The sequence below is a fragment of the Pituophis catenifer genome, unplaced genomic scaffold (genome assembly GCF_029215685.1).
Source record: "Pituophis catenifer annectens isolate HBS135680 unplaced genomic scaffold, rPitCat1.0.hap2 SCAF_10, whole genome shotgun sequence".
In the NCBI taxonomy this organism is placed as follows: Eukaryota; Metazoa; Chordata; class Lepidosauria; order Squamata; family Colubridae; genus Pituophis; species Pituophis catenifer.
In genome coordinates, this window is record NW_027256890.1 from 22576028 (window position 1) to 22599882 (window position 23855).

The 23855-nt window shown below is 41.8% G+C and overlaps 1 protein-coding gene across 1 annotated transcript in view; it reads right to left on the minus strand.

Moving 5' to 3' along the window:
• Nucleotides 1–1362: 1362 nt before the first annotated feature.
• The window catches only part of TOP6BL (TOP6B like initiator of meiotic double strand breaks), a 33893-nt gene continuing 11400 nt past the window's right edge, over nucleotides 1363–23855 (minus strand). The window contains exons 5-16 of the mRNA XM_070950735.1: nucleotides 23068–23151; nucleotides 21712–21767; nucleotides 19310–19381; nucleotides 15267–15459; nucleotides 13742–13901; nucleotides 12041–12178; nucleotides 10262–10383; nucleotides 9124–9234; nucleotides 7353–7451; nucleotides 5894–6026; nucleotides 3397–3674; nucleotides 1363–1416 (exon numbers count right to left, since the gene is read on the minus strand). Coding sequence (XP_070806836.1) covers nucleotides 1363–1416; nucleotides 3397–3674; nucleotides 5894–6026; nucleotides 7353–7451; nucleotides 9124–9234; nucleotides 10262–10383; nucleotides 12041–12178; nucleotides 13742–13901; nucleotides 15267–15459; nucleotides 19310–19381; nucleotides 21712–21767; nucleotides 23068–23151 — 1500 coding nt within the window. The remainder of the gene's footprint in view (nucleotides 1417–3396; nucleotides 3675–5893; nucleotides 6027–7352; nucleotides 7452–9123; nucleotides 9235–10261; nucleotides 10384–12040; nucleotides 12179–13741; nucleotides 13902–15266; nucleotides 15460–19309; nucleotides 19382–21711; nucleotides 21768–23067; nucleotides 23152–23855) is intronic.

Consider the following 23855-nt stretch of genomic DNA (forward strand, 5'->3'; position numbering starts at 1 on the left):
CGCAATTTACATTTGGGTGCTTTGACCACTGACTCATATTTATGACAGTCGCGGTGTCCCCAGGATCATGCATGATTCCCCTTTTGAGATCTTCTGGCAAGCAAAGTCGACGGGGAAGTCGGATTCGCTTGACAACTCAGTCCCTAACTTAACGACGGCAGGGATTCACTTAACAAATGTGGTGAGAAACGTCGTAAAATGGGGGCAAAACTCACGTAACAAATTTCTCGCTGAGCAACTTAAACTTTGGGCTCAATTGTGGCCGTAAGTTGAGGACTTCCTGTATGTAGAGGAGCTAGTGAAGTTATCGGGAACTGGGCTTGTTTTGGGCTTGGAAGAAATTCTGAGAAATGCCCTCCCTGCAAAAAATCAGGACTAACTGCCTTTCTTGCCTTGGGATCCACTGATGTTTCTCAATCTTGGCCACTGTAAGATGGGTGGACTTCGACTCCCAGAATTCCCCAGCCAGCATGCTTTAAGATGGGTGGACTTCGACTCCCAGAATCCCCCAGCCAGCATGCTTTAAGATGGGTGGACTTCGACTCCCAGAATCCCCCAGCCAGCATGCTTTAAGATGGGTGGACTTCGACTCCCAGAATTCCCCAGCCAGCATGCTTTAAGATGGGTGGACTTCAATTCCCAGAATCCCCCAGCCAGCATGCTTTAAGATGGGTGGACTTCAATTCCCAGAATTCCCCAGCCAGCATGCTTTAAGTTGGGTGGACTTCGACTCCCAGAATCCCCCAGCCAGCATGCTTTAAGATGGGTGGACTTCGACTCCCAGAATTCCCCAGCCAGCATGCTTTAAGATGGGTGGACTTCAATTCCCAGAATCCCCCAGCCAGCATGCTTTAAGATGGGTGGACTTCAATTCCCAGAATTCCCCAGCCAGCATGCTTTAAGTTGGGTGGACTTCAATTCCCAGAATTCCCCAGCCAGCATGCTTTAAGATGGGTGGACTTCAATTCCCAGAATCCCCCAGCCAGCATGCTTTAAGATGGGTGGACTTCAACTCCCAGAATTCCCCATCCTGCATGCTTTACGATGGGTGGACTTCAACTCCCAGAATTCCCCAGCCAGCATCCTTTAAGAGGGGTGGACTTCATTTCCCCAAATGTCTCAAGCAGCATGAGAGCTAAAGTCCACCCATCTTAAAACATATGTTGACAGGGGAATTCTGGGAGTTGAAGTCCACCCCTCTTCAGGTGCCCAAGGTTGAGAAACACTGCTGTAGGGCAAGCATTGTGTTCGTTCTTTAGTAGAAGGGACCAAGAGACGGGTAACGACTCTCTTCGTTTATTGCCTTGCCCGAGACACTCCAAAAAACCTGGGAATTCCGTTAACTGGACAGGAGTGGCCGATTCAGGAGGTCCACTTGGCCATGTTGAAAACCTCCTGAGCCCACAAGTCCTCCTCCTGCAAGACAGAGAAAAAGTCCGAAGAGAAAGCAGCTTTGAATTATGTTTAAAGCAAAGTCATCTGTCAGGCTAAGCCAGACCCAAACCAGGTGACTTTAACAGAATGTAAGAGTTGGAAAAGGACCTTAGAGGTTTTCTAGTCTAACCCCCTGTTCAAGCAGGAGATGAGATCCTATACCATTTCAGACCAATGGCCATCCAACCTCTTCTTAAACACTCCCAGTGTTGGAGCATTCACAACTTCTGGAGGTAAGTTGTTCCACTGATTAATTGTTCTCACCGTCAGGAAATTTCTCCTTAGTTCTAAGTTGCTTCTCTCCTTGGTTAGTTTCCACCCATTGCTTCTTGTCCTGCCCTCAGGGGCTTTGGAGAAGAGCTTGACTCCCTCTTCTTTGGGGCAGCCCCTGAGATATTGGAAGATTGCTATCATGTCTCCCCTACTCCTTCTTTTCATTAAACTAGACACACCCAGTTCCTGCAACCGTTCTTTATATTTTTTATTCTCCCGTCCTCTAATCCTCTTTCTTGTTCTTCTCTTCACTCTTTCTAAAGTCTCAACATCTTTTTCATATCATGGCAACCCAAAACAGGATGCGATATTCTAATATTTTAAGAATTTCCAGAATTTCCCCAGATGGGTGGACTTCAACTTCCATGATTCCCAGCCAGCATGGGAATTCTGGGAGTTGAAATCCACCTGTTTTAAAGTGGCTGAGGTGGACAAGCACAGGCCTAAGTCACGTTCTGATGGTCTTGCCACCTAATGGTGGCTCTTAAACCATGGTTTATAGCTGGCTCAGCCGCTTGACTTTTTTTTCAGGACATTGCAGGTGAACAAACCACAGCTTAGCGTGATTTAAGTGTAGCTCTCGAATGCCAGGGCTTGTTCATGAATGCAATGTGGTTTTGGCACTAGGCAAAATTGTTTTTCTCAGCATTCTAGAACATTTTGTAACTGGCTGCGATTGTTTTATTATCCTGCTGGATTTCACTGTTGTGCCTTGCTTCTTTATTTAAAATAATGCTTTGGGATTGAACAGAAAGTTGGCACACAGATGTTTGAAATAAAATTAATTTCTTTTAGCGAGGATCCCCGGTGGGCATTCTGGCCTTGAATGCAACATCCAAGGCTGAGCTGGTAAGCCTCCCGTTGCTAAATTCCTCATTTGTGTAGTTTTAGCAACCAGAAAGAGGCTTATTGCTTAACCAGGTTAGTGAAAAACCCAGTATCTCCATTTGCACATCTTGCTAACTAACTTTTAACCTTGATTTATTTTTTTCTGCATTTGGCATATTATGTGTGCTAAAGTTGGCTGGGTTCAGGTAGTCCTCGAATTAGAACCATTCATTTAGCGACCAAAGTTACAATGCCACTGAAAAAAGTGACTTTAACTGGTCCTCACTCTTACGACCATTGTAGTATCTCGATGTCACATGATCAAAATTTGGGAACTTGGCAACTGGCATATATTTAAAAAAAGGTAGCAGCATCCTGCAGTCACGTGATTGCCATTGGTAACCTTCCCAACTGGCTTAGAATACAGAACATAGAACAATAGGGTTGGAAGGAAGGGATCTTGGGAAGCCTTCTAGTAGTCCATCCCTCTGCTCAACCCCCTTCCAATAAGTAAAGTCGATTGCGGGGGGGAAGCTGGATTCACATAACAATTGCAGTGATTTGCTTAACAACCATGGGAAAAAACGGTCATAAATTTGGGCACGAGTCACTTAAAAACCACCTTCCTTAGCCATAGACATTTCTGGTTTCCATTGTGGTTATAAGTTGAGGACTGTGTACAATATTCAAAGATCAGATTCAAACATAAATGAAAATTAAGCAAACCATATCATGACTTAATCTACGTGAATCTGGAAACCCTGTTAATCCATTCATTCAAAGATCGATCTATCTATCTATCTATCTATCTATCTATCTATCTATCTATCTATCTATCTATCTATCTATCTATCTACCAACCTGACACAGATTTTTGCTCCTTGCAGCTCCGGTGATGCCATCATTTCCTTGACTTTTGTGTGGGAAAATATCCCTCCCACTCTTAGAAGAAGATGAAAAGGAAGAGGTTGAAGTGGCTTCTGGTTTTGTTGGGAGGCTTCCTTTGGGTTCCTTGTTCTTTGCTTCACCGGAGGTGTTAAGGTCGTCTGAATCCTCTTCCGTGGGAATCCTCCTATTTGCTGGTTTTCTCTTCTTTCTCGTGCTTATTTCGTCAAACTCTGAGCTATCAAACCAAAATCCTGCAGGACACAAACTTGGGAGTCACACACATGTGAAATCATACATTGAAATGCAGTCATATATACAGCACATGCATGTATAGACATGACGCAAAGATCCAAACTGAAAATCACATCAATTCCGTTAAGCATTATAGCTACAGAAGTGGCCAAAATTGTGGAAACTTTTTGGGAAAAGTGTGTTTTCTAAAACTAGCTAATAATACCACTTTTTGGGGGAGTAGTACCATAAAATTATATATCAATGGAAAGATAATTTAATCAAGAATGTAATGCAATAACTTTTATGAAGGATTTGCTATTAGAATAGCAGTTACAGTATAAAGGAGAAAAGTGAAACACGTAGAAAAAACGAGATATACAAAAATGATCACCATAGAAAAAATGAGATATACAAAAATTATCCCCATGTCAATTAATCCTTAGTTGGGTAACCTTTAGCATGAATGACGGCCTTACGACGTCTTCTGATGGAGTGAACCAAGTTTTTTAGTTCTGCAGCTGTTATCATGTGAAACCAAGATGGAATGATGGCTTCTATTAACTGGGTTTTATTGCTGGATCGCTTCTGACTAACCAGTTCCTTTAGTCGGCTCCATAGATTTTCAATGGGGTGAAGGTCTGGGTTATCCCCAGGCCATTCCAGCAGTGGAATAGGATTCTCTTGAAACTCCAGAAAAAAAGTGGTGTTATTAGCCATCAAACTTCAAAAATACACTTTCCCCAAAAGGTTTCCACAATTTTAGCCACCACTGTAGTCTCTGACTTACAACAATTCATTTAATTACTGTTCGAAGTTACAAAGGCACTGAGAAAAGTGACAATGATCATTTTTCACACAACCATTGAGGCATTCCCATGGTCACATGATCAAAACTCAAGACTATTGGCAACTGACTCATATTGATGATGATTGGAGCGTCCTGGAGTCACGGGATCTCCTTTTGCGGCCTTCTGACGAGTAAAATCAATGGGGAACTAGATTCACTTAACAACCAGGTTACCTCGCTTAACAACTGCAGTGATTCACTGTAACAAAGGATTTAAACTGGGGCAAAAGTCCCTTAACAAACGTCTCGCTTAGCCACCGAAACGTTGGGCTCCATTGTGGTCATAAGTCGAGGACTACCTGCATATCAGGTGGCTGTAGCTAACCTATTTTTTAAAACCCAAAAAATAGTGGGGTTTTTTTTTTTCTTTTTACTTTTGTGAGGCTCAACTTCCTTGCTGAAGCAGATGCACCTGTTTCAAGTGACATTCAGAGCCTGGGAAATGAATTGTTCTCGTTTCTGTTTGTTTTAGAACCCTTACTTTACTTCCTGGCTTAACTTTTTTCCGTGTTTTGAATTTGGATGCATTTTACTGCTGGGAGAGGTCACTGGAGGACAGAATACAATGGATAAAGGAGAAGGGTTCCCTTTTCTCTAACTACCGTAGAGAATTTCACATTTAGCTAGTCGGCGAAATGCTTTCCTTTTTTCCTTTCTGTAAATTGTATACTTTATATTATACAAGTATTGCTCGGCTTACGACCGCAGTTGAGCCCAAAATTTATGTTGCTAAGTGAAACATTGGTTAAGTGAGTTTTGCCTCATCTTACGTCCTTTCTTGCCACAGTTGTTAAGTGCAACATTGCAGTTCTTCTTTTTTTTTGAATAAGTTTTTTTATTTCTTATTTTTTACAGTGTGTGAACAGTGTGGTTCCTGAGTATCATACATTTCGTACAAGAAAATTAATATTAATCATATTTGTTTCATTTAACAAACTTATATAATACTAGTAATAATACACATCTTTATATTAAATTATAAATGGTAATTCAATACGAATATGCATACGCATGCTAAATGTAACAAATATGATTAATGATATCCCAGTTGTATTATGTAGAATATGGAGATTGATATAAAAACAATATATTGAAATACTGAATAACCAACTAACAAGTTGAATAAGCAATAATGGAAGATCTTAATGTAATATAAATGTTGGTATTAATATTAGTTATATAGGTTTGTTAAATGTAACAAATATGATTGATAATATTTTATTCATTTTAAAAGGTATGACAATTAAGTGATTGGTATAAAAATAACGTACTGAAATATTCAATAACCAAACAATGGAAAGATTATAATTTAAGCATTGCAGTTGTTAAGTTAGGAACAGCATAACTATGGAATTGTGTGTTTTCTTAGTTGTGCATACAAAGACACACCTTCTCTCTTGCTGGTTCCTTCCCCTTGCTCTAATCCTGGACAACTAACACAGGAGCACAATGTTTTCTGATGATCGGAGGATGAGGGAGTTTTGGCAGTTAGAGGCCTTGTCTTACACTTTCTAGACAGTGGCTGCAGAAAAACAACAACAAAGGACACAATTTATATCAACAATACACAAATTATATAGAATGCTTGTAATTCTCCAGCCCAGGGAAAATTGTCATGGAAAGATTTTGGAATGGTTTTGGTACAAAATCATCCTTCCAATGAAGCTGCATCTTTGCATTATATTATTTTTATAAGACATAAAATGAAGGCTACACATGTTATTAACCCAGGTAATATGAGCCTGGTCACTGCAGAGCACTCACCAATGGAGAGTGCAGATATTTCACTGATATAATTTTCTGAAAGAGATCTTAGCTGGATATTGGAATATAAGTAATCCTCAATTTACAACTGACCAGTCAAAGTTACAACAGCCCTGAAAAAAGTGACTTATCATTGGGGAAAGGTAAAGGTTCCCCTCGCACATATGTGCTAGTCGTTCCCGACTCTAGGGGGCGGTTCTCATCTCCGTTTCAAAGCCAAAGAGCCAGCGCTGTCCGAAGACGTCTCCGTGGTCATGTGGCCGGCATGACTCAACGCCAAAGGCGCACGGAACGCTGTTCCCTTCCCACCAAAGGTGGTCCCTATTTTTCTACTGGCATTTTTTTTACGTGCTTTCGAACTGCTAGGTTGGCAGAAGCTGGGACAAGTCACGGGAGCTCACCCTGTTACGTGTCAGCACTAGGGATTCAAACTGCTGAACTGCCAACCTTGTGATTGACAAGCTCAGCATCTTAGCCACTGAGCCACCACATCCCTCTATGATTACAATTTGGCAACCAGCATTTATTTACCATGATTGCAGCATCCCCAAGTCATGTGATTGCCTTTTGTGATGGCCAATAAAGAATAAGAAATAAAGAATTCATCATCTGTCTATCTATCTATCTATCTATCTATCTATCTAACAGTATCTATCTGTCTGTTTGTCTGTCTGTCTGTCTATCTATCTATCTTATCCATCCATCCATCCATCTTATATCTTTTTTGTGACCTTCCCAGCAACTTCCCACGAGCAAAATCAAGGAGGGGGGGGGAAGCTGAATTCACTTAACAACCACATGATTCATTTAACAACTGCCGTGAATGACTTAACAACCGTGGCAAAAAAAAAGTTGCAAAATCAGGTGTGGCTCACTCGCCTTGCTTAACAACAGAAAGTCTGGTCCCAATATGGGATCCTAAATTGAGGGCTGTTTTTGAGGCTTCTGTGTTGCCAGACTATCTGTAAGCCTTCGCAGTAATTGACTGAGCCTTCGTTCTCTTAAGAGCGAGGACCGGAGTGGTGCTGAACAACGATGAGGAAAACAGGAGGAAGGGAGGAAGTATGTTTAAGATAATGTTTACTTTTTTGATCTCACAGGCGTTACTGGGCTTCCATTGCTTGAGAATGACTTTGTTAAAAGTTTCTCTGATGGTTTCCTGGAATTCTTGAGTGTCTGCCACCTGGAGAGAGAGCGAAAGAGATTCTCTTAACACAAGGATGGGCAACCATGAACCCCTTTCACGACCTGTGGACTTCAACTCCCAGAACTGAACCATGCTGGCTTGGGGATTCTGGGAGTTGAAGTTCACAGTGTCGGGCCTGGAAGCCATCTTTTGCATTGGATTTTCAGGCCTGCCACATTTACTGTTGTGGGAAACTGGGAGGGGGGATTGTATGGAGCAAGGGTGATATATAGTCAAAACAACATTCCTTTCTCAGAGAGTCAAGGACATCTTGCCCTGCACCTGGACGGTTGGAGCTGAGAGGTATCTCCAGTTGGGACGGTGGTTTAATTGGACCATGTGATGGACATGAGGGTGCTGGACAGGGACTTGGACTTTCCTTTGGGTGGGGAAAACCTGGAAGCTTTCAGATTCGGGTTTTCCCAGACGTGCCGATATGACATCTCTAATAAAATGGAACTTTGAGGAAACTCAAACCTCGGAGTCTTCTTTCGTTGGGGGTGTTACTTGGAATCCTGACACACAGGTCATAAAGCGGACCATAGTTGCCCAATCCTGTTTTAACACAATGCATGTGTAGCTTTAATTCTCTATGGCAGGGGTGGGCAACTGTGGCCCTTTTACAACCTGTGGACTTCAACTCCCAGAATTCCTGAGACAGCTGTCTCAGGAATTCTGGGAGTTGAAGTCCACAGGTTGTAAAAGGGCCACAGTTGCCCACCCCTGCTCTATGGCATTACATGTAATTCTTGACTTACAGCCACAATGGAGCCCCAGGTTCCCGTTGCTAAGCAAGAGAGTGAATTTTTTGCCCCATTTTATCACCTTTCTTGCCACAGCTGTTAAGTGAATCTCTGCAGTTGTTAAGTTAATAACCCGGTCGTTCAGTGAATCTGACTTCCCCGTTTACTTGGCTCGTCAGAAAGTCGCAAAAGGGGATCACGTAACCCAGGGACGCTGCAACCGTCATAAATACGAGCCAGTTGCCGAGTGTCTGAATTTTGATCCCCTGACCCTGGGGATGTGAAAAACGATCCTAGGTCACTTTTTTTCAGTGCCGTCGTAACTTTGAACGGTCGCTAAGTGAACTGTTGGAAGTCGAAGGGCTACCTGTATTTCTAATGCAAATGTGAGATAAGAGTTTAAGGCTACTCTTAAATTAGTAGTTTGGAAGTTGCTTAATTTAATGTCCTCACTCGTGGCCGGGCACGGACAATTCCTGATCCTACACAACCTTTTTCAACCCAGTTGTTAATTTAAAGAATGCCCTGCTTTTAATTCAAAGAATGGAGGCCTTTGAACTTTGGTGCTGGAGAAGACTCCTGCTGTGAGTCCCTTGGACTGCAAGGTCATCCAACCGGTCAGTCCTAGAGGAGATCAACCCTGGCTGCTCTCTAGAAGGCCAGATCCTGAAGAGGAAACTCAAATCCTTTGGCCACCTAATGAGAAGGAAGGGCTCCCTGGAGAAGAGCCCAATGCTGGGAACGATGGAGGGCAAAAGAAGAAGGGGACGGCAGAGAACGAGTCACTGAAGCAGTCGGCGTGAACTTAAATGGACTCCAGAGTATGGTAGAGGACAGAAAGGCCTGGAGGAACGTGGTCCATGGGGTCGCGATGGGTCGGACACAACTTCGCAACTAACAACAACAACTGGTTTTAAAGCTTGTACCTGCAAGCTATGGAGACACTTCCTTCGGAAGTCACCGTCAGTGCTGCTCGAGACTATTCTGGAAATGGCAGACGCCATGATGGGTAAAGAACATGCCAGCTTCTGCTGCTCCTGTGGAGAACAAGGAGCCCTGCCCAGTGGTCACAGCCTCAAAACAAACTACCCAAATGTCTTCCTTCTATCCTTACAGTAGACGGAATAATTGTGCTATGGATTTTATTGTGGTTTTTTTTTTCCCCCCATCAGATTTGGAAATTGCCCATCTCCTTCACAGAAGGACTCTGGGCAGTAAATAAATAAATAAAATATTAAAAGGTAGAAACTGTCAGGGATGGTTACATGTCTGTCAAGGGCAGCTAACCAGGAAGCAAGCGGTTCAAATTGAATTCAGGCGGTCTTCGAGTTATGACCACAATTGAGCCGCAAATTTATGTTGTTAAGTGAAACATTTGTTAAGTGAGCTTTGCCCCATTTTATAACCTTTTTGGCTATTGTATTCTATTGTATTCTATTGTATTCTATTGTATTCTATTCTATTCTATTCTATTCTATTCTATTCTATTCTATTCTATTCTATTCTATTCTATTCTGATAGATAGATAGATAGATAGATAGATAGATAGATAGATAGATAGATAGAATTCTTTATTGGCCAAGTGTGATTGGACACACAAGGAATTTGTCTTCGGTGCATAAGCTCTCAGTGTACGTAAAAAGAAAAGATACGTTCATCAAGAATCATAAGGTACATTTTCCTTATGACTAAACAATTTATGACTCACACCCTGGACATAAACAATTTATGTCCAGGGTGTGATGGGTCTGTAAATATATTCTGTTCTGTTCTGTTCTGTTCTGTTCTGTTCTGTTCTGTTCTGCTCTGCTCTGCTCTGCTCTGCTCTGCTCTGCTCTGCTCTACTCTATTCCACTCCCTATTCCATTCCATCCCATTCTTATTCTATTCTATTCCTACTCCTACTCTACTCTTCTCTAAGCTGTCCAGAGTCACTATGAGTGAATTGGGCAGCCATGTCAATTTTCTAAACAAACAAACTAACAAACAAACAAATTCTTCCTTCTTTCTACAGTCCCAAGCCTTGCCCTGAACCATCCCGGCCTTTTGCCATGAGCTTCGCACCTGGAATAGTCTGTAGTGTTGATGCAGGACGTCATTCACCAGTTCTTGGGTAGCCCTTTTCACAGCCTGCTCGCTGCAGAAGAGGATAGCCGAGAGACGGGACAGAACCACCTGCCGGTTCCCTGCAGCACACCAAGAGAGAAGGGGACAAAGGATGACATCCACAGGCAAAGCACACAAATGCACAACTTCGTGTAAGAGGGATGAATGGGTGAGGATGTTTCTGGTTGCGAATATGGGGGGGGGAGAAATGGGAAGACTAAACATTTGGTCCCAACCCAGTGACCAACCCAGATTGGATTTTGCAACAAAATCCCCTTCAGTTCCAGAGAATTATAAATTATTGGCTGCATTACCCCCATGCAGTTTGCCTTTTGCGAATTCACTCCTGGTACAACTGATTCACTCGTGCTAGAACCAAGGAGCAATTTCCTGGCAGTCAGAACAATTCATCAGTGGAACAGCTTGCCACCAGAAATTGTGGCTGTTCCAACACTGGAAGTTTTAAAGAAGAGATTGGTACCATTTGTCTGAATTGGTGTAGGGTTTCCTGTCTAAGCAGGGGGTTGGACTAGAAGACCTCCAAGGTCCCTTCCAACTCTGTTATTCTATTCTGTTCTGTTCCATTCCATATTTTCTATTCTATTCTATTCTATTCTATTCTATTCTATTCTATTCTATTCTATTCTATTCTATTCTATTCTATTCTATTCATAGTCCTTGATTTATAACTGTTCATTTAGTGACCATTCAAAGTTACAATGGAGTGACTTATGACCGTTTTTCACACTTATGACCATTGCAGCATCTCCATGGTCCCATGATCAAAATTCAGGCACTTGGCAACTGATACATATTTAGGGGTCACGTGATCCCCTTCTGCAACCTTCTGACAAGCAAACTCCATGGAAAAGCCAGATTCACTTAGCAACTTGTGGCAACTAACTTAACAACTTGTGTGATTCACTTAACAAACTGTGGCAAGAAAGGTTGTAAAATGGGGCAACATTCACTTAACGTCTCTTTGAGCAGCAGAAATGGCGGCCTCACTTGCGATCGTAAATCGAGGACTAACCTGTATTTTGGAAAAAGTGATTTTTATGGCTTAACCATATTGTGAGCCAGACACTGTGGCTTATTTAATAAACTGTAGTTAAAACCAGCAATATCCTAATGCTCCAAGGTGCACCCTTACACTTCCTTTGCTGTTTAAACTAAGCTATTCACTGGGAGAAAAGCCAAATAATTCTCTGGCAATTGACTTCTTAGAGGCTTCAAGAATAGCTTCAAGAATAAATGTCTTTAAAAACACATCTGTGCTGCATTTGTATTTTTAGCGGAGGGTAATATGATCCTAAGCACAGATGGGAGGTTAAGCGAAGTTATTCAGAGTCCCTCTGATTTCGCAGGGAGTTTTCTTATCCTAATTTCATATATTCTTGATTAGCTTCGGGGCCAAAGGTTTATTTCGTAGCTGCCAGTGTCATAAACTCCTTGTATTCAACTCCTTAGTGCCCCTAACCCAGTGGTGGGTTGCCCCTGGTTTGTACCAATTCTATAGAACTGGTAATAAAACCGGCGGGAGGCTCCGCCCACTGACCCTGACATCATCAAAACGCTTCTGCGCGCACGACCCCGTTGCGAACCGGTAGTAAAGGTAAGTAGAACCCACCCCTGCTCCAACCCCAAACCCTGATCCAAGCAGATATATATGTGCATGTGAGTATATATATATATATATATGCACACAGATGTGGATACATCTATATTTATATGTACAGAAAGTGAAAATTGGCTTGTCCTGAAACGGATCGGTATAACCAAGAAAAAGGAAGAGCAGCAGTGTCTGTTCTTGAGTCTCTGAATCCTGCTGGTGGCTGGTATGAAGGTTAAATTGGATTTCAGGTCTCGCTGTATCTAAGAGACAAAATACATTGATTCATTGATTGATTGATTGATACATTGCATTGTTTCTTATTTCAGGCATATAATCAAAGAAGATTCTAAAGAACTGGTGATCATCATCATCTTTTAACGATCCCATAATACCTCGCGGGGTGGAATCTGGGCAACTGAATGGAGCTAGCAAAGTATTTAGTGGCCAGATGCCCTTCCTGTCACCAATGAGGAATTTTGTTCAGCAGATAATATTCTCATTGACCTCAAGTGAGAGAAATATCCGCCTCTACCTAGGATCGAACTCACAGCCTCCTGATTGTGAGGCGAGAGCTTGACCTCTAGGCCACCACACTACTCTCTCTATATATATATATAATTTTGTTGCATGATCCAATATATATAGGGTATATTATCAAATACAGGGAGCCCCCAACTACAGATTGGATCATGCAACAAAATTCCCTTCCGTTCCAGAGAATTAGTTTATTGGCTGGATTACCCCATGCAGTTTGCCTTTGTGAACTCGCTCCTGATAAAAATAGTCCTTGACTTACAACGGTTCATATAGTGACCGAAGTTACAACGGCACTGAAAAAAAGTGCTTTTCACACGACCGTTGCAGCATCCCCAGGGTCACGTGATCAAAATTCAGGCGCTTGGCAACTGACTCATATTTATGACGGTTGCAGTGTTGCAGGGTCACATGATTCCCCTTTTGCGACCTTCCGACAAGCAAAGTCAATGGCGAAGCCAGCTTCGCTCAACAACCGGGTTGCTAACTTATCAAACTGCAGTGATTCACTTAACAACGGTGGCGAGAAAAGTCATAAAATGGGAGAAAACTCACCTAACAAATGTCTCACTCAACAGCATAAAATTTGGGCTCTATTGTGGTTGAAAGTTGAAGGCTACCTGTATATACATACCTTGTTTCCCCGAAAATAAGACCCAACCGGAAAATAAGCCCTAACATGATTTTTTTCAGGATGCTCGTAATATAAGGCCTACCCCCAAAATTAGCCTCGGTTAAGATTGTCAGCCAGATGGATGCATTTAGTACGTATTTCCCCAAAAAATAAGACCTAACCAGAAAATACACCCTAATGCATCTTTTGGAACAAAAATTAATATAAGACACGGTCTTATTTTCGGGGAAACACTGTAGATACATACATACATACATACATACATACTGCATACATAGGTGTGCAGATCCATCCTCTGAGGAGCTTTCTGAATCACAAACCAGAGTTGCACAACAGATGGTTTGTGGATTCAGCTCAGTTGTGATGCTCTGTGGGGTGTGTGTGTATGTGTGTGAGCTCCCTGTCACTTTACACCCCATGTGCATTGTGCAGAATTCTCATAAGGATAAATGTGGCAAGTCTCCAGAACCGTATTTTATTACGCTGAAAATAAACATGTCAGATCACCGTTTTATTTTCAGGTCCGCCTGGCCGTTCCTGAGATTGTTCCCTGAAAAACTGCACGTGCCCTTCATTCTTAAAACAGCTTTTCCCACGTTCAGACTAGATAACCGAAAACGAGCGTAGTGCGGATGAAACATATACACCGGTTTACCTGTTTTGCAATATGCCGCTGAATTTAGTGTGGCTTGGTAGGCGTATTTGCCCCATGAGGCTAAGCGTGAAGGATCTTCAAAGAAAGAATACGAGACCTCCTCTGCAGAAAACAATATGGGCAGTCCAGCTGGATCGTAAAGAAATATATATACGGTTGGCTAGGGAAAAAAAATTAATCTGAAGGCCAATGAAGGGTGACCGCCATGGAGTGCTAAGTTTGATGTAAAAAACTTGTGATCAGTTTTGCACGAGTGCAATGCTGCTTTTCTTTCTTTAAATTAATCCAATCTTGAGACAATAGCAAATCTCACTATAACTATAAATATTTATATATATATATAGTCAGTGGTGGGTTTCAAATTTTTTTTACTACCGGTTCTGTTGGTGTGGCTTGGTGGGAGTGACTTGGTGGACGTGGCAGAGGAAGGATGCTGTAACTGTAAACTGCTTGGGAAGGGCTGTAAAAGCACTATGAAGTGGTATATAAGTCTAAGTGCTATTGCTATTTGTAATCTGCTGGTCACGGTTAAGAACAGCCAATTTCAACCTGCCAAGGAAGCTCATCGGTAGATTAATTTAGGGACGATTGTTGGTCAGTATCTCTTTATACAGTATAGAATTTAGCCTCGAAAGCTAGAGTGAGTTGAACTATCTCACAATTATATATTAACAGTTCAATCTTATGTCTGGTCAGATTAAGTAGCATCAAGATTGGTATGGCCTATTTAATAAATTATCTTGCTTTTATTATTTTTATAAATAACTCAAGGCGGTGAACATGCCTTCCTCTTCCTAATTTCCCCATAACAACAACAATCAGTAGTGAGTTTCATTTACCTTAGCTACCGGTTCGGAACTGTGAGCAGGCATGCGCAGAGCGTCCGTGATGACGTCTGGGCAGGTGGGCGGAGCCTCCTGCTCCCGCTACCGGTTTGCAACTGACAACAACCCTGTGAGGTAGGTTGGGTTAAGAGAGAGGGATTTGCTCAAACTCACCCAATCATGTTTGTCATGCCTAAGGCAAGGCTAGAACTCACCGTCTCTTGATGATTGGCCCAAAGTCACCCTGTCGGCTTTCATGCCCAAGGCAGGATTAGAATTCAGTCTCCTAGTTTCTAGCCTGATGCCTTAACCACTAGACCAAACTGGATCAAGATCATATAGGCTACATATAGGGTACACTCTTAAGACTCCCTGGAAATAAGCTTTTGCGTATTTAATTCAACAAGACATACTACTGAGTAGAAAAAAGTTCTCCAAATATTTAAGGGGAATGCATTCAACTGGAAGAAATATGGAGGTGTCTCCATGGCTGGCTCCCTCAAATTTGGGAGATGGAAACACACAAGATTTGCCAAGGATGGATACCCTTGCTTTAAAATATTTCAAAAATTCATGTGGCTACATCTGTTTTAGTTCAAACCATTTTCTTAGCCAAATAACTCCCGCTTTATAGTTTGCAACTGCAGGTTAAAGCATCCCTTGATTCTCGTTCATTGATCACTAATCACAGGAAAGGATACGGAGACAGCAATGATCTTCGCAGGTTGGTTAGGAAAAGATTTCTGGCAGGGACACAGGGATGTGGCAGGTATGAGGCTCAGTGCACCTGTGAAACCTCTTTCTACTAATTCATCTGGGATGAACAGATTGACTCGTTCACCAGTCACAAGGTGGATTTTATCACAGGATGGGATTACAGCCCTGAATTCTGACCTGGGAGAGGGAGAGAGAAAGAAAGAAGGAGGGAGGGAGGAAGGGAAGGAGAGAGATGAGAGCGAGAGAGGGAAGGAAGGGAGGGAGGGAGGGAGGAGGAGGAGCAGAAGGGAAGGGAAAGAGGAGGGGAGGAAGGAAGATGAGAGCGAAGGAAGGAAGGAAGGAAGGAAGGAAGGAAGGAAGGAAGGAAGGAAGGAAGGAGTGGGGTTAATTGGAGATGGAAAACAGAAGGAAATAAATTATAAATAAATAACAGATTAGTGAAAGATCAGCCTTTTGTAATCTAATCCTTTTCACATATGTTGGGAAGCATCAGATTTGGAGACCCATTGCCCATCATATTTAGGGTGACACGTTGAGAGATGAAATTCACTCACACAATTTTCAGTTTACATTTTTAAAAAATCAAGCTGTTAACAGTAGCAAACCCTTCACAGATAAATGTGGATTAATTCCTGTGTAGAACAGATTCAGCTACCAGAACAATTTTTTTTAAAAAAAAAAAATCTTGATTGTATGTTAATTGAATAATTAATAGGAGATGAAAGATTGTAAAAGAGAACTGGGAGAACAAAAAAAGAAAGCATTAGACAGCAAGAAAAGGCAGTCATTTGTTTTATTTCAGTGCACTAACTGCTCAAAACTATTCTGCAGCACAGTGGCATAGAAAAGTCAGCATTTTAAAATTACATTTTTATTTAAGCATCTCGTATTTTTGTTAAAATGCACAGCTTGGTTTATAGCATCGTGAAAGCATAATTTTCAAGGGTAAAATTGTGCAAGAATCAAACTTTATAAAAAAAGTAGCAAATGAAAAGCCAACACAGAATGTTTTTCCCCACAGTCTCAGTTCCATAGACCTCAAGATTCCCAAAGGAGAATGTCCTTTACCAGGTGTCAAAATATTAAGAAAAAACTTTGTGCAAGCAAATTTCAAGATTCTTCTCTATGCTAAAGTCCCCTAGAATTGACTTACTTATTTCAATTTATAGCCAGCCTTTCCACCCATATGGCATGCAAGTTCTTAATTAACAGACTAGCCCAGTGACGGTTAATTTTTTTCAGCACCAAGTGCCGAAACTGGACCGTGCGTGTGCCGGAGCTCCGGAACCTGGAAGAAAGCAGCTGGCTGGTGTGCATGCGCACGATGGAACCCGGAAGAGCAACTGGCGACGGCATGTGTGCCCACAGAGTGCGTGCGTGCCACCTCTGCAGTGGTGGGTTTCAACATTTTTTACTACCGGTTCTGTGGGTGTGGCTTGGTGGGCATGGCGGGGGAAGGATACTGTAAAATCTCCATTCCCACCCCAATCCAGGGGAAGGTTACTGCAAAATCTCCATTTCCTCCCGATCAGCTGGGACTCGGGAGGCAGAGAATAGATGTGGGCGGGGCCAGTCAGAATTTTTACTACCGGTTCTCCAAACTACTCAAAATTTCCACTGCCGGTTCTCCAGAACTGGTCAGAACCTGCTGAAACCTAGCTCTGCACCTCTGCCATGCGTGCCATAGGTTCATCATCATGTGACTAGGCTGATGGTATATAAAAATGCACAACTATCCAGGCTCCACAGTACATCAAAACTGTTATAGGGTCTCCTGCCTGAGCAAGAGGTTGGACTAGAAGACCTCCAAAGTCCCTTCCAACTGTGTTATTTGGCATTCTGAGAACTGAATGCAATGAAATTTCATGTTAATGTATGCTGATTAGTATACTTTTAAAGTGACAAGTTTCTATTCTGTTCTGTTCTGTTCTATTCCATTCTATTTATTTATTTATTTACTTACTTACTTATTTATTTATTTTGTCAAGCATATATTAGATAATATATATAAGTATAAATATGATTTAAATACATGAAATGAATACAAATAAAGGGAACATTAGGACAGGGACGGAAGGCACGCTGGTGCACTTATGCATGCCCCCTTACAGGCCTCTTAGGAATGGGGTGAGGTCAACAGTAGACAGTCTTAGGTTAAAATTTTGGGGGTTTGGGAATGAAACCATAGAGTCCAGGTAGTGCATTCCAGGTATTGACCACTTATATATTTTCTATTCTACTTTACTCTACTCTATTCCACTCCACTCTACTCTACTCTGTAAAAAATGTATACAAGTTCCAAAATTATGTTAGATTGTTTTTGGAATGTGCTACTTCCTATAGATACTTTTAAACAAAAATGGAACATAGAATAAACATAGAGCTGGAAGGTCCTCGGAGTTCTTCTAGTCCCGTTCTCGACAAATTGCTGTCCAGTCTCAAGTGTATGGCATGTTAAACAGAGAAATGAATGGTATATTAAATATAGATATATTTCTAAGAATAATAGTGATCAGGCTTTAGGTGTGGATTATGGAATTTTAAAAAGGTCATGGGAATCTGCACTGCAAGTAAGAGGATATGTGAGGACGTCTCTCCTCATTGCTCTTTACAAATTTTTTTTTGTTGTTGTTAGTTGCAAAATCGTGTCCAACCCATCGCGACCCCATGGACCACGTTCCTCCAGGCCTTCCTGTCCTCTACCATCCTCCAGAGTCCATTTAAGCTCACACCGACTGCTTCAGTGACTCCATCCAGCCACCTCCTTCTCTGTCGTCCCCTTCTTCTTCTTTTGTCCTCCATCGTTCCCAGCATTAGGCTCTTCTCCAGGGAGTTCTTCCTTCCTTCTCATTAGGTGGCCAAAGGATTTGAGTTTCCTCTTCAGGATCTGGCCTTCTAGAGAGCAGTCAGGGTTGATCTCCTCTAGGACCGACCAGTTGGATGGCCTTGCAGTCCAAGGGACTCGCGGGAGTCTTCTCCAGCACCAGAGTTCAAAGGCCTCCATTCTTTGGCCTTCTCAGCCTTCCTTAGGATCCAACTTTCACCGCCGTCCATTGCAACTGGGAAAAACCATCGCCTTGACTATACACTTTTGTTGGCAGGGTGAAGTTTCTGCTTTTTAGTACGCTGTCTAGATTTGCCATAGCTTTCCTCCCCAGGAAAAATACTGTCCACCAAACCTTTGCTTCCACAACCACCAGGGGGCAGTGCAGTCTAGGAAACTCCCTTTTAAATGTTTTCAAACCCTTGCAAGTCCCGATTTCTGCAGCTATAGGTGGTCCTTGATTTACAACCACAATTGATGCCAAAATTATTGTTGCTAAGCGAGACAGTTGTTAAGTGAGTTTTGCCCCATTTTACCACAATTTCCGTGCCACAATTGTTAACTTAGTAACAGGGTTGTGAAGTGAATCTGGCTTCCCCCACTGACTTTGCTTTTTGGGAGGTGGCAAAAGGGGATCACATGACCTCGGGACACTGCCACTGTCATAAATTTGAGTCAAGCATCCGAAAGTAAACCACGTGACCATGGGGATACTGCAATGATTGTGTGAAAAACGGTCATAAGTCACTTTTTTCCAGTGCCGTTGTAACTTGGAACAGTCACTAAATGAATGGTTGTAACTCAAGGACTACCTGTAGATGAGGTTGGATGTAGCCAGCTATTGAGTCCTGTGGAAAAGTGTGGATTGTCATAGCGACAAGTTAATTTATTTGTCTACACAATAACTAGGAATCGGCCTCCAAACGATGGCAAACTAATTAATCTGGCTGGTTTAGGGCTTTACAGGATGCATAAACCCATCTTATTTTGATTAAGGACTACCAAATTTCAAATTAATTAGACTTTCTCAAACTAGATCATCTACATCTTGGCAAAAACAACATTCCCCCAGCTATTCAGAATCTAGAAACAAATGCTGGGCACCGTTTCCACAATCTGGTTTTAAGAATGACCTTGTATTTTATAACCCCTCTATCAGATAATCAGCCTCTGGAGGAGAAATTCTTTCCCCCAATTGCTTACCTTATAAAATGTCTCCCATCACTAAGTAACGTGGTTCCATCTGGCAAACATGTGCTGACTTTCCCTTCTGGGCTGAAGCACAGAAGGAGATGTTGAAAAGTCACTGCATTTATCATAATTATAAATGAGAACACCAATTAAACAACAAGGCAGACCCATTATATTATTTCCTTGAATTCACTGCATTTCCAGTTACTATTGCAATCAAAAATTTACATATCACGGGTTCATGTGGTGCTAACTTAATGTTTGGGTGTAAATCTGCCCAATTGGGTCTTACGTAACAAGCCATGGTCAAACAAACCATGGTTTAGTTCAATGTTCAGTTTAGGCAAAAGGAACTATTGAAAACATGCCCAACGCATGAATATGCAGAGGTAGAGTAGTATAGAAAGGTAGTCCTTGATGTATGAACACAATTTTGATCATGTGACTATGGGGATGCTGCAGCAGTCGTAAGTGTGAAAAGTGGTCATAAGTCAGTTTTTTCAGCGCTGTTGTATCTTTGAACGGTCACTAAGTGGATATTGTAAATTGAGGTCTACTTTTTTTTTGGTCTTATAATGACCCCATAATCCCTGGCATCGGGGTGGAGTCGGGGCAACTGAATGGAGCTGAGTGTTTACTGGCTGGATGCCCTTCCTGTCACCAATGCAGAGTTCGCAGCTGATATTTACTCATTGCGCCCAGAGAGAAGAATATCAGCCGCTATCTAGGATCGAACTCACAGCCTCCTGATTGTGAGGTGAGAGCTCCGCCTCTAGTCCACTGCACCACGCCTAAGTTGAGGACTACTTCTATCTGTAAAATCCAAGGAGAAATGTGTTGCAGTTAAATCCATGTGCATTTTTAATCTATAGATGTAAAATACCCACTGCATTGGCCTTCGATGCTGCCAACCGGGCTGTTTTCAAAGGATTTATGTTGGAGATAAATGCCCACCACAAATCTTGAGAGAACAGATGGTTCCCTGCCAGTTATTCTCTTTAGGTGATGCACTTCCTGTTTCTTCTTTTTAATTATGCATTAAGTGGCCCTGCTAATGCTAGCAGATGTTCAATGATTGAAATCTCTGTCAGTTTCCCAGAAGGAATACAAGGTTACCACTGGTACACCCACCAGATAGAGACCTCCTTAATAAGTGGCTGGGCTTTAACACAGCAGAATTGAGCTCTAAATAGCGGCTGCACTAGTCTTGTCAGCATTTAACAACTGATTCATGACAATTTGGAGGTTGTAGTGAGCTGGAAAAAGGAAGAATCTTTTGCTCCGGAACTTGAGAGCAAAACTCTTACTTAGCATTGGGACATATTTTACCTCTAAGGGGAACAGGTTATATACAGTAGTCCTCAATTTACAACCATTCATTCAGCGATTATTCAAAGTTACGAAGACATTGGAAAAAGTTCTCACAGCTATGACCGTTACACTACGGTCACAGGATCGAAATAAAGGCGCTTGTCAACCGGCATGAAGTTACAATGGTTTTTGGGGGTCACATAAGGTAACTCTGTGCGGCTTACAGACATAAAAAAATACATCTACATTAAAACTTGAATATATAGAGATTCAAATCAAGGGCACGTGGGGAGGATGCAAGTGGAATGGAGGTTGGAGAATGGGATCTGCTGCCACTCGATCAATCACCTCCGCTGTACTGTTCCCCATTGGGGCCCCAGGCCAATTGGCAGATCCAGGTTTTTAGGCCCTCACGAAAGACTAGGAGGGTTGCAATCTTCTCAGCCAGCTTCTGACAAGCCAAGTCAATTCCGACCACAATCGAGACCACAATTTCTATCATTAAGCAAGATGGTTGTTAAGTAGGTTGCATCCAATTTTACGGACTTTTTTTGGCACCAAGACAAAAATCTTAGAAAAAAACAAAGAGATGGATTCAACCCCACTTTCCCCCCAAAAAAACTCATGATTAAGAATGTTCCAGAACCACAGAATGCTGAAGTATACTGTAGCTGGAAAGGAAAATGGATAGACAGATAGGAATCAATTGTTCTGTTTAGTCTCATAGCTCCAGTCAGAATCTGGCTTACTAGAGTTCCAGATGGAACATTTTTTACAAAGGTACTTCTTTTTTTTTAAAAAAAGATATAGGTTACTATAAGTCCCACTTCTTAAATCAAATAATGTTGATGTTGTATTTAATAATAGTCAAGGTTACCACGAAGAACAAATGTTTTAAGGGACTGCCAAAGTTACAGAGGAGAGATACATTTTATCATGTCTCTTTCCCCAAACCTGGAATTAAATTCCTTCTGTTCCTGTTGTTTTAAGCAGTGTGTAACGATTGTCTTTTCGTATCAAGTCTTTGAACAATATATATTTATTTGTATGGTTTAATTATACAGTCTACAGCTGCCAGTATAACTTTGTAGATGTTTACTTACCTGTATGTCTCAGCAGAGATTTTGCCGTTAACTTTTACACAGTAATGGAACTTGATCTATAAAAGCAGAGTGGCACAAAATAAGAAATATAGAAAGTGACCATAATAGGGGAAACACAGTCTTCATATTGGTACCGCTTTGTATAGGTAGTCCTCGGTTTACGACCACATTTGGGACCAGAATTTCCATTGCTAAACAAGGGACCTGAAATTACAACCTTTTTTTTTGTGTCTGGGTTCTTAAGCAAATCACTGCTTAAGTGAAGCATGTGGTCGTTAAATGAATCCACCTTCTCTCATTGATTTTGGTTGTCTGATGGGAAAATCACAAATGGCGATCAGGCGATTGCAATCTTCATAAATACATTCCCCCCAAAGGGAAACTGTGATGGTCGTTAAGTGTGAGGACTGGCCCCAAATAACTTTTTTCAGTGTCTTTGTAACTTCAGACAGTTGCCAAATGTATGGTTGTAAATCAAGGACTACTTGTATTGCACAGTGACTGTTTTATTATTTAGGATTTATTATTTAAATTATTTATTATTGTTGAATTTATTATTTAGGATTTAAGGCAGAAAACCTTCCCAAGCGCACCTGGAGACAGCAGGGACTGAACTTTGCACAGAAACTCTTCAGCTGTTACCTCAAATGACGTGGGTCTGTATCAGTGGTGGGTTTGAAATTTTTTTACTACCGGTTCTGTGAGTGTGGCTTGGTGGGCATGGCATGGCTTGGTGGGCGTAGCTTGGTGGGCATGGCAGGGGAAGGTTACTGCAAAATCCCCATTTCCTCCCGATCAGTTGGGACTCGGGAGGCAGAGAATAGATGGGGGCAGGGCCAGTCAGAATGTTTACTACCGGTTCTCTGAACTACTCAAAATTTCCACTACCAGTTCTCCAGAACTGGTCAGAACCAGCTGAAACCCACCTCTGGTCTGTATAGAAAGGATTCTCACCCAAGAAATGCAATTTTATATATCCCAAAATTTACCCTCAGATCCAGGTTATACTCTGAAAATTTTTAGCAGAATTGTGGCTTAATTGTGACGTGAAGCAAACCAGCATATGTTGCATCAAATCCCGCAGCCGCATCCTTTGTATTGCATCGTGATCCCTAGAGTTTGATAAGATTTGCCCTCTTTACTAAAGAAAATGATTTATAAATAGCGGAGACAAGTTGAGGCTGGATTTGGTAACCAGGTTGCTTCAGAGATCAGGATACAGAATTTTCTCTTCCTATGTAGGCAGTTTTTTAAAAAAAAAACGTTGCAGATTTTAAGTTGGAAGGTAGTCATTTAGTCCTGAGGAAACCTGAACATAATATTTAGTAAATCACAGTGCAGGGGGAAGGCTCTTACTGTTGTGTGCACGAGGCTGATCCTATGGATGAACTGTTTCAATGCGATGCTGTCTTCCTTCAGGACTTCAGTTTTCTCATACAGCTGAAAAGGCCAAAGAGAGACAGAGAAAGTTAATGTGTCCTTTTTTCAAAACCTTTTTTCTGAGTGCTTGAAGAACTATTTTCCCCCAGTAGTTTCCTCTGAACTACCCCCCCCCCCGGAAAAAGAGAGACATAAACTGTATAATTAATCACTTTTTTTTCTTGAGAGGGTCAAGGGTCAACTCCCGATCCCTGATCCCTTTCTCTCTCTGGAAACATAACTTTTAAGAGCTCACCCACCAAGAAATTCCAAGATTCGGAGTTTTATCATCCTCTTCAATGGTTTCCACCACCACTACCATAGCTGCAGCTACTACAGCTGCTATTGTGAATCAGATAGTCCTTGATTTACAACCATTCATTTAGCAACTGTTCAAAGTTACGACGACACTGGGGGGAAAAATGACAACAAGGTTCTCGCACTTACAACTGTGACAGCATCCTTATGGTCATATGATTTAATTTCGGGCACTTGGCATCCGGCATGTATTTTACAATGAATGCAGCATCCCAGGGTCACATGATCACCATTTGAAACCTACCCAGGTGGCTTCCGACAAGCAAAATCAAGGGGGTGGGGTGGGGTGGGAAACAGGATTTGCTTAAGGACTATATGATTCACTTAACAACCACTGTGATTCGCTTAACAAGCGTGGCAGATATAAAAATTGGGCACGATTCACTTAACAACTGTCTTGCTTAGCA